The 16,216-nt window shown below is 36.4% G+C and overlaps 1 protein-coding gene across 3 annotated transcripts in view; it reads right to left on the bottom strand.

Moving 5' to 3' along the window:
* Window positions 1-695: 695 nt before the first annotated feature.
* Window positions 696-16,216, bottom strand: part of sema4ba (sema domain, immunoglobulin domain (Ig), transmembrane domain (TM) and short cytoplasmic domain, (semaphorin) 4Ba) — a 77,519-nt gene continuing 61,998 nt past the window's right edge. For all 3 annotated transcript variants that reach the window (XM_089116463.1, XM_089116464.1, XM_039683926.2), the window contains exons 9-15: window positions 11,627-11,808; window positions 11,104-11,254; window positions 10,129-10,339; window positions 8,522-8,637; window positions 7,974-8,131; window positions 7,193-7,275; window positions 696-5,429 (exon numbers count right to left, since the gene is read on the bottom strand). In XM_089116463.1, coding sequence (XP_088972589.1) covers window positions 4,666-5,429; window positions 7,193-7,275; window positions 7,974-8,131; window positions 8,522-8,637; window positions 10,129-10,339; window positions 11,104-11,254; window positions 11,627-11,808 — 1,665 coding nt within the window. In that variant the 3' untranslated portion in view covers window positions 696-4,665. The remainder of the gene's footprint in view (window positions 5,430-7,192; window positions 7,276-7,973; window positions 8,132-8,521; window positions 8,638-10,128; window positions 10,340-11,103; window positions 11,255-11,626; window positions 11,809-16,216) is intronic.

Below are 16,216 nucleotides of genomic sequence, written 5' to 3'. Positions count from 1 at the left end.
AACTGCATTTATTCAAAATTAAATTAGTTTCTAACTATATAAATCTTTACTATCACTTTTTATAAAATTAGTACATCCTTGCTGAATAAAAAAAATAATTTGTTTAAAAAAATATACTGACCATAAACTTTTGAACTGTAGTGTATATTATTACATAAATAAATAAAAGCTGTTTTTTTTACTTTTATGAGGAAAGTATCAAAGGTTCTTAAAAAAATAAAAATAAATAAACATTAAGCACCAAAACTGTTTCCAAAACATCAATAATAAATCAGCATATTAGAATGATTTCTGAAGGATCGTGTGACATGGACTGGAGTAATGATGCTGAAAATTCAGATTTGCATCACAGAAATTAATAATATTTTAAAAGCATGTTAAAATAGAAAAACATTATTTAAAATGTTAATAATATTTCACAATATTACTGTTTTTTTCTATATTTTTTGGTCAAACAAATGCAGACTTGATGAGCATAAAAGACTTTGAAAACATAAAAAAACAGTAATGTTTCCTAACTTTTGACCAGTACTGTATTTGTAAAGATATTGTCATAAAAGAGAGCCTATGAGAGCCTAAGAGAGTTTATGAGATATTACAGTAGTCATATATCTTTTCATTAACCATATATATATCATTTGATGCCACTTGACTCAAAACTTGTAATTGACTGAAAAATGTTCAATAAGTAAAAATCAGTGGGTTTATTTCTTTTATTTAAAAAATTAAAATTAAAGTGCTTTTATGTACAATATAATAAAAACAACAAAACAGTAGTGATGTATAATACAAAAAATACATTTCACAACAGTTTTTTTCTTTACATTGGCAGCAAAATGTACAAATACACCTTTACATTAAAGTTTACAAGACATTAACTTACAATAGATCAGAGCATCTTGGTGCGCCATTATAAAGAATGTATCTGAGCATTTAAGAGTGTAACAGACTAACGCAGTCCAGTAACTCTTATGTCCGAGTCAGTTCAGCACTGAAATATGTGACTACACGAATATCTATAATATACGTAACTAAATCTACCGCTTGTAGGTAGCAGCTGATGTACAGTGAAGTTTTCACATTGTCTACTCCGTAAAACGGCACGCTAGTGATAATAATCTGATGATGTTCTGAAAAACAAGCAAATCTGCTTCGTTTAAATGATTTTTGCATGATATTTTGAATGTGATTTTCAAACAGAGGTCTGAGTATATGTAAAACAGTTATATTATTATTACAAATACGTGTTTTTTTATTCTTTTTCTGTGCTTGAAATATGTTCAGTAAGTGTTTTGTGTTTGTGTGATTGATATATATATATATATATTTATATATTAGGGGAGCTCTGTAGATATTAATAAGCACAGTGGAGACATACCCTTGCAGTGGACTGTTGCACAGAAGACCATTAGATATACAGTGGTTTTCGACTTTAGGTAATTCTACTGTGTAGTCCACCAGAGCAGACATGCATGTGAGGTTTGCTCTTTGTTCACATGTTTTAGTCACAAAATTGGCTACAATATTACACTTGCTTTCCCGCAAACCCTTTGAGTCACGAAATCTAGTCATTGCTACAGCAATGTCAGGAGAACATTCATCCCCAGACACTTTCATTCCAACCATTGCCACATTCTGTGCAAATACAATAGAAAAAAAAAAAAAGAATTGTAATGCATTCTGGTAAAAGAAAAAAAGCAGAAATGTCGTTCATAACCTTGGCTTACAAAAAAAATCGTACAACTTTGTGATCAAAGTCATTGTCCGTCAATATCATGTACAAGTCCCACTTTCAAACATTCAGCATACATTTAAATAAGACACAATGTTTCTATTGAAAGAAAAATTTTGGAACACTTTCAATCAATACATAACTACATTCACAATACAAATGTCTGTGTGATCTTTAAAGATCAATGGCAATGAAACATAACATTACACACTTGGGTGGTGCAATATACAATGCTTGTCTTTGGGAATTTTCCTGGAAAATTTGATCATGGAAATAGATGTTTCTTACAAATTCGTATTATTATTTGTGTCTGTGTATTCTTAACTATACATTTATACATGGATCCTTACTGTATGTTGATGCTGTGCTAACTTACATTTGCGCGCAAGTTATTATCCCCATCCCCAATGCTTTGCAGTAACCAAGTAATGTAGTGTTTGAAATAGAACCAGTATGTCACTCTTGGCAGCTGACGATTTATAACTTGGTTTTATATACCTATATGTCATTGCTCCCACCCTAAAACATCTGTTAGCCTGCTTTGACTTAAGGTGTTATAGTGAACATGGCACTTTTTCATGAAAAAAACAAAAAAAACAAAAAACAAATCTGCTGGTCACGTTACACTCTTCAGGAGCATAGGTCTCATAACTTAGCGTAAAATTGGCATGTAAAGTCGTTTTCATTCTGTCCGAATGCAAATTCATCATTCAAATTTACAACATGGCATTATAAATGAGAGAAGTACACTTTTGAGTCAAGAGAACAGCTCTTGACAGATCTCTAGACCATTTGGGGTTCTGAGAGATGTGAAATGAGAGAATCTAAAATCTTTTGGCACAAAAAAAAATAATAATTTTGGATCAGTAAACAATCTCAAGAGACGTTTGGTCACTTCTATTGACTATTAATGCACTAATTCAAGAAATATTTATGTCGAAAATTCTGCTATTTACTCACGCTCATGTTCTTCCAAACCTGTCTGATGCTGAGCACAAATAAAGATCATTTGAAGAACTGTTTTTGTCTAAACAATTAAAGTCAGTGAGACCCAAAACAACTTTGGACCCCATTGACTTTCATTGTTAGGACAAAAGCTAGAACTTTGGAGAATGATAGGTGAGTAAATGATGACAGATTTTTCATTTTTGCATGAAATATACCCTTTAAACCAGAGGTTCTCAACCAGGGGGGCAAACGGGCCTCAAGATAACTTAAAATGATTACGTATAAGATGAATTAAGCAATTAAATAAGTCAAAATAAATAAAAGTATGATTTGTGCGATTTGAAATATTATTATTATTATTTATAAAAATCTCAAAGAAGTAGTTCACTTTTAAAAAAAAATGTTGCTGATAATTTACTCACCCCCATATCATCCAAGATGTCCATATCATTCTTTCTTCAGTCAAAAAGAAATTTAAGGATTTTTCTCCATATAATGGACTTTAATGGGAACCAAACGGTTCAAGGTCCAAAAGACAGTTTCAGTGAAAACTGCAAGCTGTTCAAAGGGCTTTAAACGATTCCAGATGATGAATAAGGGTCTTATCAAGCGAAACGATCGCTTATTTAAAAAAAATAACAAAGTTTAAGTTTTGTAAGCTAAAATGGTCGCCTTACTCTGTTCTGTGATGCGCGTTCGTGACTCTCCTGTTGATCAAAACGAACAAATCTTTTCCAGAGTCAACTCGCTCATTTCGTTCCGTTGAATGAACCAAATGACACGAAAAAAGATTTGTTCATTTTGATCAACAGGAGAGTCACGAACGCGCATCACAGAACAGAGAAAGGCGACCATTTGAGCTTATAAAACTTAAACTTGGTTATTTTTTTTTTTAATGAGCGATCATTTGGCTTGATAAGACCCTTATTCATCGTCTGAAATTGTTTAAAGCCCTTTGAACAGTTGAACAGACCTTAAGCCATTTGGTTCCCATTGAAGTCCAGAAAAATCCTGGAATGTTTTCATCAAAAACTTTCATTTCTTTTCGAGAACCTCTGCTTTAAATGATTTTTGAATTCCATTGATCAAATTGTGATTGAGGTATAAAGAACATAGAGATAATCATATTTCATCTTCAGAATGTAATTTGTTCCTTGGGATGTACTCTTAGTATTGCTAACATGCCTTCTTTGGAGTCCTCTACCCATTGAAACCCCATTGTGGGCTCTTTACATGCCTCAATCTCACTTGCATACTTTATTTAACATGTGTACCTCTGAGAAGAGCTGTAGAATACTGAGGTCGTGGCATCGCTTATTGTACTAGGACAGCCGTGTGCTGTTTTGTTAGCTCTCTACACGATGCTTCTCCTTTATGTGATTTGCATAGTATGCCTGCTATGTGCTGAGGACTGAGGTCATGATGATATACTGTGCAAAGGGTTTGCATACATCATCAAAGCTTTGTTTTGATGCACCACTCTTACATTGTGTGGAAATGCCAGCTAATCATCTCACGTCAGGCACTATGTTTTGCAAGAGCCTCTATTCTAGACTAAAGTTTGAATCTTCGCGCTCGCAGGACGACCAACTCTACGCAGCAGACCGAGGGATGAGATGGGAGCATGACAGGTGGGTGAACCCTGAGGGCATCGTATTGCTTTCACACAGATGCCACCAGACATTTTTGGACGGAGGACCGGGGCGGGACGACTGGATCGGCGTCTCTCGCAATGCCCACTTTATTTTTTCAAAGTGCACCCGAGGCCTTGCGTCCCGCTCGTCGTGGCTCTGGGTGCTTCACAGACTTGGCAGTGACTGAGAAATGTGAACAGATCACCAAGACAAAATGAGAGGAGACAAAGTGCAAAATAAAACCCAGTGATGGTACGTTTCCAGTCATTTTCAGTCTGTCCCTCCCTTGGTGCTGTTCAGTTCAGAGGCCACTATTTTTATATATTTTTTTAACAGTCATCCCACACCAACTTAAACAATCGAGTCTTTGATTTCCGAGCCCAGGCGTACTCGAGGCCGTGGGCAAGTCGGCGAGATTTCCACGTGGCTCTCCTTTAAGTTCAACGGTCTCTTTTCGGATTCCGAGAAGCTCTTGCTGTTCTCGGGTGAGGAGCATTCGTGGGTTGGGGTGCTGCAGATGTAGTTATCATTGAGCGTCTGGTAGCCCTTGTGGTCAGACACAGAGGGCGGGATATTGTTGCCATTTAATGGAAGGCTTTCCGTGTGCTTCCCTGGAATTCGCGGTTTCTTCTGTTGCATGTTGGGGCACTCGCCTTCCTTCAGCATGGACTTCATCCTATCTCGGTTCCTGTATGCCACGAACAGCGACAGGACCACCAGGGAGAACACCAGTAAGGCACACACAACAATCAGTTCATTCCAGTACGTCTTGGTTTTCTGCGGCGACCACGTTTCCCCCGGCAGGATGATGGCCTCCCCTTGGGGCACGAGCTGCGTTCGGGATCGTCCAGTCAGGGTGGTGCTTTCGTGCTCGGCTTTAACGCAATAATTGGCCAGAAGTTGTTGGTAGCCGCCTTCTTCAGACCAACATTCATAGATCTCCTCCCTGTCCACTTGGGCTACAACCACCAGGCCGCCGTCAGGACTAGGGTAGACGAATCGCTCGGCGGTTTGACTGTACTCCCATCGCCTCTCAGCCAAGTTGGATCGCAGCTTGCAGGGTAGGACCGTAAATGTGTTGACAGGTATTTGTACTACATGACATGATGGAACACCTGTGGGTAATAAATCAAACATAAATTAGCAAACCACCATGCAACCACTTCAATCACTAACAGTCATTTAGAGCATCTTGCCGGAGGCACTATGTAAATGCGTTCGGTCATGCCACGGTGCTTTGGTAACTGTCACAGCTTGCGTTAGCCTCATGCACTTTGTGGTTTGTTGGAAATAAATTCTACAAATTGTGATTCACACTGTTTAGATATTGTAAAGGGCCTTTCACAGTGAGCGTGATAAAGCGATGTATGTCGCGATGACGCTCTGGAATCGAAAAAATGGATTCTAGAAACAATGGACCTATTTAGACCGGGAGTTATCAATCGCAGCGATTTCGCGGCTAGTGTGTCGGGTTTTTTTCCCTTGTCGCCCCACGATGAAATTAGATTTCGCCTTAAGCCAAGTTCACACTACAGGATTTTAAGCCCGATTTAAGCCCGATTTGCAAATCGTTGAGCTCGCCGGCAGGTCAGGGTGTTATCGCGTGCGAATCGCGGGGGATTAGCGGACGATGAACGCTTGCCAATCTGTTAGTATGAAAGAGCCAACAACGCATTAAAGACGCTCGCAGACGCGTCACCGAGCCCAGAAAAATATCTAGCGTGCTAGATATCCAGAGCTGTCGCGCGACTCAACCTCCAGCCAATCAGAGCAAGGCAAGGGTTGAGGTCACCGGGTAAATCTTTTTTTTTTTGCTTTTTTGCATTTTTTTCTCAGAGCGAATCCTCGCGTGAACAGTTTGAAGCACTAGTTTCTGTCTGACGTCCATATTCGCGTTGTGTTCGCTGGGTATTGACAAACGTGCTGGTTTTGCGTCATTTCCGGCTCGTCTTGACAAAACGTGGTTTGTAGGCAAGATAGAATCGTTGGGTGACACTGTTGGTGTCAACTCGTGTAGTGCGTTACCTCCTGTTGCGGATCAATCACGTTGTGTCGTGTGGTGTGAACAGCTCAACGACTTGATCACTCCTGATTTCACAGAGAGCAAGTCATGTAGTGTGAACCACACAGTTCAGCCCAACGTTTTAAAATCATGTAGTGTGAACAAGGCTTTACCCGTGTTATCATTCATTCTTGTTTAGGAACCGATTTATTCTTACATGTTCTTTATACAGATTATCATTTCCACTGAATTATGCAATATGAAGAGTTTGAAAAGCATACAGAGTGTGTCAGATAACTCATTCGCATCAGAGCCTCCAGTCATATTATGTGATCATAACGCCTGCCCTTCCGAATGGCGACGTTGTGTTCATTTCCTCGTTCTGAGTTCGCACATAAACAACTGACAAGCCATATGATTACGACGATATATGTTCTGTGTGTTTTTCATGCGGCTCGGGGGCTTTTTTATAACAATAAAGAATGAGAAATGCTAAGCAGGTGTTGCGTTCAGTTCATTGTAAAACACTACAAATACTGCACGTCTGCCCATTTGGTATCAAAATCCACTTTAGATTGCAGTCGGAGGTTATTACACGCACTCGATGGTTTTTGTGTAGTCCCAAAGCTTCTTGATCTTAATTTACTGTTGTATGCCGTGCAGCGGACGAGGTTAAAGTCAAATGGGAAAACCTACGAGATAAATACTCATGAGGAGAAATGTATTCTTAGATAGCGCCACCTATTGTGCCGGCGAGAATTAGCTAAAGGCAATCAATTGTTTTGCGTTCGTGAAAGTGCCGCTCGTCAGCCATTTACTTAGCTTTATAGTGTCATACTCAGTGTGAAAGGGCTTTTAAGCATGGCTTTTACTCACGTGGTGAAGTCGGCCTTGCAGAACGAGGGCTTGGCATTTTGCACATGGCAGTGTTGGCATCATCTACATCTTGTAGCCATTGACTAGGAAGAACAGAGCACAGACTAAAATTCAGTTCATACAGTAAACTAAAAAAAAAAACTTCAAAAGTTTGGGGTCAGTAAGATTTAATTACTAAAAGTCATCAAAAGTAACTAGGGCTGTCAAACGATTAACCGCATCCAAAATAAAAGTTTGTGTTTACATAATATATGTGGGTGCACTGTGTCTAATTATTTTCTATATATATAAATACACACACATGCGTGGATATTTAAGAAAAAATATTATTTATATATAAAATATTTATATTTATATATAATATAAATTTTATATAAGCAGTATATACATGAAAATATTTCTTAAATATATACAAGCATGCAAGTGTATTTATGTATATAAAATAATTATACACAGTGCACCCACATATATATAAACACAAACTTTTATTTTGGATGCGATTAATCGCGATTAATCGTTTGACAGCCCAAAAAAAAGACACTAAAGGGATTTCTGATGTCATAAAAGATTTCTATTTCAAATAGATGGTGTTCTTTTGAAATTATTATTCATCAAAGGATCCATATCACGGTTTGCAGAACTGTTTTCAACATCGATAAAAAATAATGTGTGTTTTGTGAAAATAATTTATGTGTTAATGTCTTAAACTGTATTTTAATACTTGTTACTATACTAAGTGAAGTGCTCTAGATGCTAGTACAAGTCATGGAAATATGCTAACCTCTTAGTTGGAGCATGTTTGATATTTGAACACTGCTTCCCTGTCCAGGCACAGTACGGATCTCTAGACAGCACACACTCTCCACAGCTCTGGTAGTTGGAGCAGTTGGCAAGAGGGATTTCAACCAGCCCAGAATAGCTGGACACAAACAACAGTCCCTGTTGGAAATGCAAACACATCAGAAATGAGACACTTTCTATATGTCTAGATTACAATCAAGCATCCAGTGTATAAAGACGCTTGCAAAACATACTGTAAATGCTAATAGATGATAATTGCAGTAAGCCCTTTTAAAACAGCTCATATGGTGTAGGATATACATATAAAGTATAGACTGAGTAGTGTGTAGACAGAGCAGACACTGTTTGTTTCCCATCTGTTCACACAGTTCCCTAGAGAAGAAAACAGGGACGCAATTATCTCCCTCCCAGGCCTCGCTATCTCTACGGTTGAAGGGTCCTTTTTCCGTCCGCGCTGTCATTTCACTAATGCATAATGTTCTTCAGCATGTATAACAAGTACAAAGAAAGTAAATGAGTTTAAGGCACCTTCTCATCATCCAGTTCGATGTGTTGTACAGAAAGAGGCTCGGGGAAAATCACCAGCTCTTCAATAATATACATCTTTTGATTAACGTTGATGGCTTTGTGAATCCTGCCATCATCTGAAACGAAACATAAGTGATATGAGACGAAGCTTTCATGATTTTTATAAAGTATACCCAAGAATACATTTAATATTGCTACTGGTTGTAGTATTTCAAGATTTAACACTTACTGGACTGAAGCAACTTAGATTTACTTAAAACGTGACATGCATGATGTATCAGATATGATACTTTTGATGAACAATTATTATTATTATCATGAAATTGAATCATTTTGCCTCCACAATTAAATCTACAGAGCTTTGATCATACAAAACCAACATGCTTGTGCACAAACAGAATTTCAGAATTGGCCTCCATTCGATTCATGATTTGGAATTTGAATTGAATTGACTCCGCCCCACAGGAAGTTGAATTGGAATTGGAATGACACGAAGTGGAATTAAATTCATGGCAATTCAAAGAAATTCCACACAGAAAGAATGTGTTGTATCTCACATACATTCAGTGTTAGGAAGATTACTTTGGAAATGTAATTGCTTAGTTATATAAGTTACCCATATGTGGTTTGGATTACTTTAGTTGGATTACTTCATTATAAAGCAATTTCCTTTTAATTTGATTAGTAACTAATTGAATTACACATATTACCTCAGTAATACTAAATACAATTACACTCATTTTGTAATTTAATAACATTATTTCATTACACGTAACTAGTCACTCTTCAACCCTGCATACATTTTGCATACAAGAATTTAATTGAAGAATTGACGAAATGAATTCGAATTCAGGAGTCATTCTCAAATCAATTCTGAATTGTGCACAAGCCTGCAAACTAAGCATTTAAATATCACCTTACTAAGACATTATTGTGATTATCATAAAAGCCGGATGTATCAAATATACTCACAGCTAATTTCATATATCTTTCTTTGGTAACACTTTACAATAAGGTTCATTATTTAACATTAGTTAATGTATTAACTAACATGAACTAACCATGAGCAATACATTTGTTACAGTATGTGTTAATCTTCGTTGATGTTAGTTAATGATAATAAAGCTGTTCATTGTTTGTTCATGTTAGTTCACAGCGCATTAACTAATGTTAACAAGATTTTAATAAAGTATTAGTAAATATTGAAATTAACGTTTACAAAGATTAATAAATGCTGTTCATTATTAGTTCATGCTAACTAATGTAGTTAACTAATGTTAACTAATGAACCTTATTGTAAAGTGTTACCCTTTCTTTATGTTTTACAGAAAATGAGTAAATGATGACATTTGGGGGTGAACTACCCCTTTAAGCACTGAATCGGTAGTTACGAACCAGCGTGAATGTGTAAAGCAACAGATAAAGTCATGCTGCGTGATATAAAGGTTTGATTTCCCAAGTCTAAAAATCCTGGACTTAAAATCCCTTATTGTAAAACTTAATGGGGATTAGGGCAACAATCAAAAAGCCTTTAATGCAGGAATATTAATATAAAATCAGATATATTCCTGAGCTTTAGATGCACATACGGTGTTCTAAAACCTCACCTGTGCCGATGAAGAGCACATCGTAGGACTTGTGAAGAGCCTGTACTCGGTGCACAGCGAGCTGCGTGTAGCGCACGTTTCGTTTGAGGAGCAGAGGCTGGCTTCGAATCACGCTGTCCATGAGGAAGTGGTCCTTCACGAAGTTCAGCACTTTATCAGGCATGTGCAGAGAGGACGAGATCCCCTGGGCACGGGCCGAGTTGGTGATGCACTGCAGGAAGATGGAAAAATATCCTTCAGAAACACCGCACAATATCGAAATCGCTCTTTTTCTCAGTGATGTTTGGTGAGTGGCAGCTTAATTACGGCAAAATCAATGCAACTTTCAACACACCGATGTCAAGTCAGATTGGAAGTGTGATTGAAAAGGTCGGTAACACTTTAGTTTAGGGTCCAATTCTCACTATTAACTATTGCTTATTATTAGCATGCGTATTGGTTGTTTATTAGTACTTAGCACATATTAAAGGGATAGTTCACTTTGAAATTATTTTTTTATATTTAGACATGACTGTGATTGCAAGAGGTAAAACAATATAAATACTATTTGTTTTCTCACACAAACCGCTCGTTTCGTGTCTTAGGCCATCAGTGTGTACTTACATATACGAGTCATTAAATCATGTTTAATTTGGACTTCTCTGTGCATGCTCTTTGAGGTGGTGACCATAGACCTGCATTATATGACTGACTGACTTTTTTGATGCCCTTGAGGTAAGCTAAAACATATCAAAAATTAATTTCAAAGTGAACTATCCCTTTAATGCATTCTGTATGACTATATTCTGCATCCTTTAATCCTACCCAAAACCTAAACTTAGCAACTACTTTAACAACTTAACAACTACCGACTTTAATTTAGGCTACAAGATAGTTTAGAAGAGATGGGTCAGTTTTGTCAATTAGTCGTCCACCATCTTTTTTCAGTGTTTTTCGGTGTCATTGAGTTGTTTTTGAACATAACACGAAACGTACCGCTCCAGGTCTGGGTTCTGGTACTTGGTGGTTGTAGGTGTACCACTGCTGCGTCTCCCGATTAACTTCCCGGTAACGTCCATTAAACGCCTCTTCAACCTGATCCATGGTAAACGCACATACAGCTGAGCTTCCTGAAGCACCTTTGTACCTGTACACACAAGCACAACATTCATTACAATCAGTCTACATATGCACATTCATCAAAGAGCGATCACCGAAAAATCAGAGTGCACGCAAAATGCAAAAGCGTCTTATTTAACCTCAGACATAACAGGTGCGTAGGCGGACACAAGAGGGAGGCTATTCTGAGTCTCGCTGACATCTCCTGCCTGTCCTGTCTCTTGTGCCCCATGTTAATGCACTCAATCAATACCCACAACTCCCACACTAAGTACAGCAAAAGGAGTCTGGTTGAGTGCCAGGCAGGGTTCAATAACAGAAATGAATGCTGAATTTCTTCTTTTTCATGGTATTTACTGTATTATCTGTATTCTAAATGCCATTTCAGGTGATGCGTTACCACTGTGAGGTGAAGACTCCATAAAACACCGTACTCTTCCAGGCCTCTTTGCTGGGGGTCAGTACAAACATGTCCTGGATGATGTTGAAGGGGAACCCGTCGTCAGGCAATGAACACAGGAGTTGGGCTTTCAGAAAGGTTGTCCATTTCTTTTGAAGAACCCTCTCTCCACCTTTATCACCCTGTGGACATACAGATAGAAATCAGTGTTATTTTAGTTTTATGCTATAGAATTGATCCACATTTGTTAGTATTCATTTTAGTTTAAGTAATTTTGTTATGTGCTTTTGTCATTTTTAATATATCTATTTAGATCATTTTTAGCATTATTTTTTTTTAATAATTTCAGTACTTAAGCTTACATCTTAATTCTATCAGTAAGTTGTCAAAGCAACATCTCTAATTTAAGTTTTTCATCTCATATATATAAATATAACTCTGAAGTTGCTTTGGATAAAAGTGTCTGCCATAAATGTTAAAGGGATACTCCACCTTTTTTTTTTTGGAAATAGGCTCATTTTACAACTCCCCCAGAGTTAAACAGTTCAGTTTTACCGTTTTCGAATCCATTCAGATGATTTTCTGATATTTAAAAGAATATCACTAACCAGACAGTTTCTGGTCTCATTGACTTCCATAGTATATTTTTTCCTACTATGGAAGTCAATGAGACCAGAAACCGTCTGGTTACTGATATTCTTCTAAATATCATAAAATCATCTGAATGGATTCGAAAACAGTAAAACTCAACTGTTTAACTTTGGGGGAGTTGAAAATGAGCCTATTTCCAAAAAAAAGTAGAGTATCCCTTTAAAAGTAAATTGAGGAGTATTTGTGCAAAGACCATTTCTGACCACAAGAGGGAACTAGAAGCTGCTGTCGATTCCAACAAGCCAATGGAAACGCTGATTAAGATGGCAACTTTCTCTCTTACATAAAGATTTCGAACTGGACAAGGACTGCAGCTTCTATCACATGTTGTGCATTAAGACTGAGTACAGCAGAGTGTTTTTGTGATTGAGGCCCTGAGGGTGTACAGGCCTTAACTTTGGTACTTTAGAGTCCCTTTAAACAAAACAGGCAGAATAATAAAGGGCTTAAACGTCTACCAGAAGAGAAAACACAGCCAGTTATGAATCTCCCCATTAATATTATAGATCTATTGTTGTGATATAAGGAAATGATGTAACTAATTCTTGGATTAAAGACAATTTCTTAATCTGATACTGATTTGACTTCTCCCTTTGTTGTTAAGTGTGATGCACTATTCATGCTGTAGTTCATTTTACAAAAAGTACCCTAAAAGTAAGACAAATATTGGTTTAAAAACTTAGAGGCAAGGTGATCTAAAGAGAAAAAAAGAGAAAAATTCATAGTGGAAACTTGAGGGAAGGGATGTTGGATAATAAACCCTATGACACAGGTGAAAAAGAACAAAGCCACACAATGAATCAACTAAATATTTTTGTTTCTTCAGGAAAGCTTTATATTAGTGTCAACCCTCGCTCAAGCAGAACTTCACACTGAACACCTGAACAAACACATGGCCAGAGAGATACAATCAAAGACGGGAACAGAAAGAGAGAAGTTTGGGCAAAGAGCAGGGCAGAGAAACAGACAAGAAGCACAAATGGCCTGAACGACAGCCAGAGGTACGTAACGCAGAGGTCCCAAAAGCACAATTTGTATTCAACCATCTCAGCTGCTCTCCAAAGAAAATGAGCTTTCCTTTAATTATAATATTATTGTAATCCAGCACGCAGGACAACGCCTTCCCACACCAGCAGGACCGGCAACAACACATTCCAATAAAATCTTTTAAAGGGAAACTCCCACCCATCATTGAACAGCAGTTCAGCACTGTAAACCTACAGCTGAAGGCTAAGTTACACGGTAATCCATGAACGTACATACAGTAAATGACGTTCTTCACAATATAAATCTAATTTATATTCACTAATTAATCCATCATTGCTTTATTGGTTATTGCAATAGCATATTAATACATATTTAAATTGTTATTATTTAAGGGTATTATTAATGAGGTTCAGTGTTCAATATTACAATATTTCATTACTGCCTAAAAAAGTAACTACTTTGTTACTTTTTATGGAAAGTAATCCATTACATTACTTTTGCATTACTTTTTCTTTCTGGAATTGGTGGTTTGTTTTTTAATAACCAAAAAAAAAATTTCAATTATTTGTATTATCATTCCATTATTTTTATTATTCATGTTTAAATGATTAAATTTCAATAATTTCAAAATTTCAATTCAATTAATTTCAAAATTTCATTATTGCAGGTTTGCAATTCAGTTTTTATTCATTTGGAAGAATACTGAATCAGTTTTTGTGCAAGTGAGATGAGTAAATGCATGCACACATTTATGTATTTATGTATAATTGATATCAAATGTATATGTATATATAAATAGGGCTGTCACATGATTAATCGCGATTAATCGCATCCAAAATAAAAGTTTGTGTTTGCATAATATATGTGGGGGCGCTGTGTGTGTATATATATATATATAAATAAATATATATATACACACACATGCTTGTATATATTTAAAAATATTTTCATGTATATACTTTATATAGATTTATATATAATATATATTATATATAAATATACATATTTTATATATATAAATATTTTTTTCTTAAATATACATGCATGTGTTATTATGTAAACACAAACTTTTATTTTGGATGCGATTAATCGCAATTAATCGCGATTAATCGTTTGACAGCCCTATATAAATATGTGCATATGGTCTTTTTACAACTGCAGAACAGTTGTATCTGCAAAGTGCTCCTTTAAAAACTTAAAAAGGAGAAGCTTCCACATACTGTATGCCATTCATTTCAAATGAAACTAAAGGATCTGCTTATTGTCATTCTGAGTACAAATGATATGGTACGCTTTCAAATCCAAACACCAGGTGCAATTCAGAAAGAATCTTAAAACAATAAGAAACTGTTGCACCACGTAAATGGATAGTTTGACATGCATCACAGTTTCCACTGGAATCTGACATGGTCATCTGTGCAAAAGTGCACCAATATCCATACTATAGTGACAGGTAACTGGAGGTAAGTTAGGAGTCGAAAAGAAAAGAAACCAAAATATAGAAAGAGCAGTGGAATTGAAATCATTCTCAGACTTCAAAAGCAAGACGAGAAGGCAAATGAATCTTGCAGATGTTGCACTCACTCATGCACCATTCAGAACAGACCAAACTGGCAACATAGAGAGAGACTCTCTTTAGATTCAGATCACTCCTTGAGCGCAAATGCACCGATTTGAGATGAAGAGCATAAGCAAAAGGAAATTAAATAATATAAAATAAAAAAGGGCTTGTGCATCGGCCCGTGAGCCTGGCTTTGTTGCATGTCACATCACAGAATGCCAGACAATTAAGTCCACTAATGGGCTTTGCAGGAGTCATTACATTTGTTTACTACATGACAGGAGATAAGGTACAAAACCAAGAAAATGCCGCTTATAAACATAATCATTGCATTCCCTTCCTCATGGCTGGGCTCCAGTGGATCTGGTTGGAGGAATATAGGGCATGCTAAAAAGGGAACCTTGGATAATGTTTAAGGTACTGGATGCCAATAAAGCGGGACACATTCTCCTGGCATTGCAACCGTTTCACTGTCAGGAGGCATTTCATGCAGCCCGTTTGATAATCCACATTACAAGACGGGAAGACTGGAGCGTGTGAACCCTCTATCGGCTGCCACTCGGTAAATTAGCTGCTGTGAAAACGGAAACCATTAGGTGATTCTTCTTAGTGAAGCTGGTTAGAAAAGCCTATTTGAATGAGCTACATGGCCATCACTGATTCATCACTGTCATCACTGCGTTTTAAAATATCAACGGGTCACTGTAAAAAATGAAATGATCAATAAGTTGACAGCGTGTTTTTACATTGCTTTAACTCATCAAAATAAGTGAAGTTAAGCAATTTTCAGCATTTTTTTTCTCGTTATACAACTAACTTTTTTTTAAGTTATACAAGATTTAATTATTTTTTTTAAGTCAGTTTAATGTAATTTACATTGAAATTACTTAAACATCCAAGTTGATTGTACTCAAAAATTTAAGGCAGCTTTATTTATTTTTTATTTTTGCACAGCACCGTTTTAGTCGCTAGTAGATGCCATAACTCACTTTAAAAATAAATATTTTCAAGATGTGTTAACATTTTTTCTTTTGTCAAATCAACTTAAATCATTTATTTAGTTCAGATAACTTATTATTTTGAGTTTCTGATGATTAAATCAATCTCCTTCATTGTATTAACTCACTTTTTCCAGTTCAATCAACTTAAAATTTTAAGGCAACCAGGTTACTTACTTTTTTAAGTTAAACCAACAATTTTTTTTTTACAGTGTACGCTATCTGAACCCAAAAAGCATTTTCCTCATTTGATTGACATTCAAGAGTTTTGACTAATTTATCAGAAAGCAATGCTAATATTCAGACCAACAGCTTGGTTTTATGACACTATAAAAACAGAAGTAAAAATTTTGAAACACATTTTAGAGATGTCTTTGCCTATATTTATAGTGC

This window comes from Pimephales promelas, chromosome 10, assembly GCF_988280905.1.
Source record: "Pimephales promelas chromosome 10, fPimPro1.hap1.1, whole genome shotgun sequence".
Lineage (NCBI taxonomy): Eukaryota > Metazoa > Chordata > Actinopteri > Cypriniformes > Leuciscidae > Pimephales > Pimephales promelas.
The sequence above is the reverse complement of the archived record's forward strand: the minus strand, read 5'-3'. Positions and strand labels throughout refer to the sequence as shown.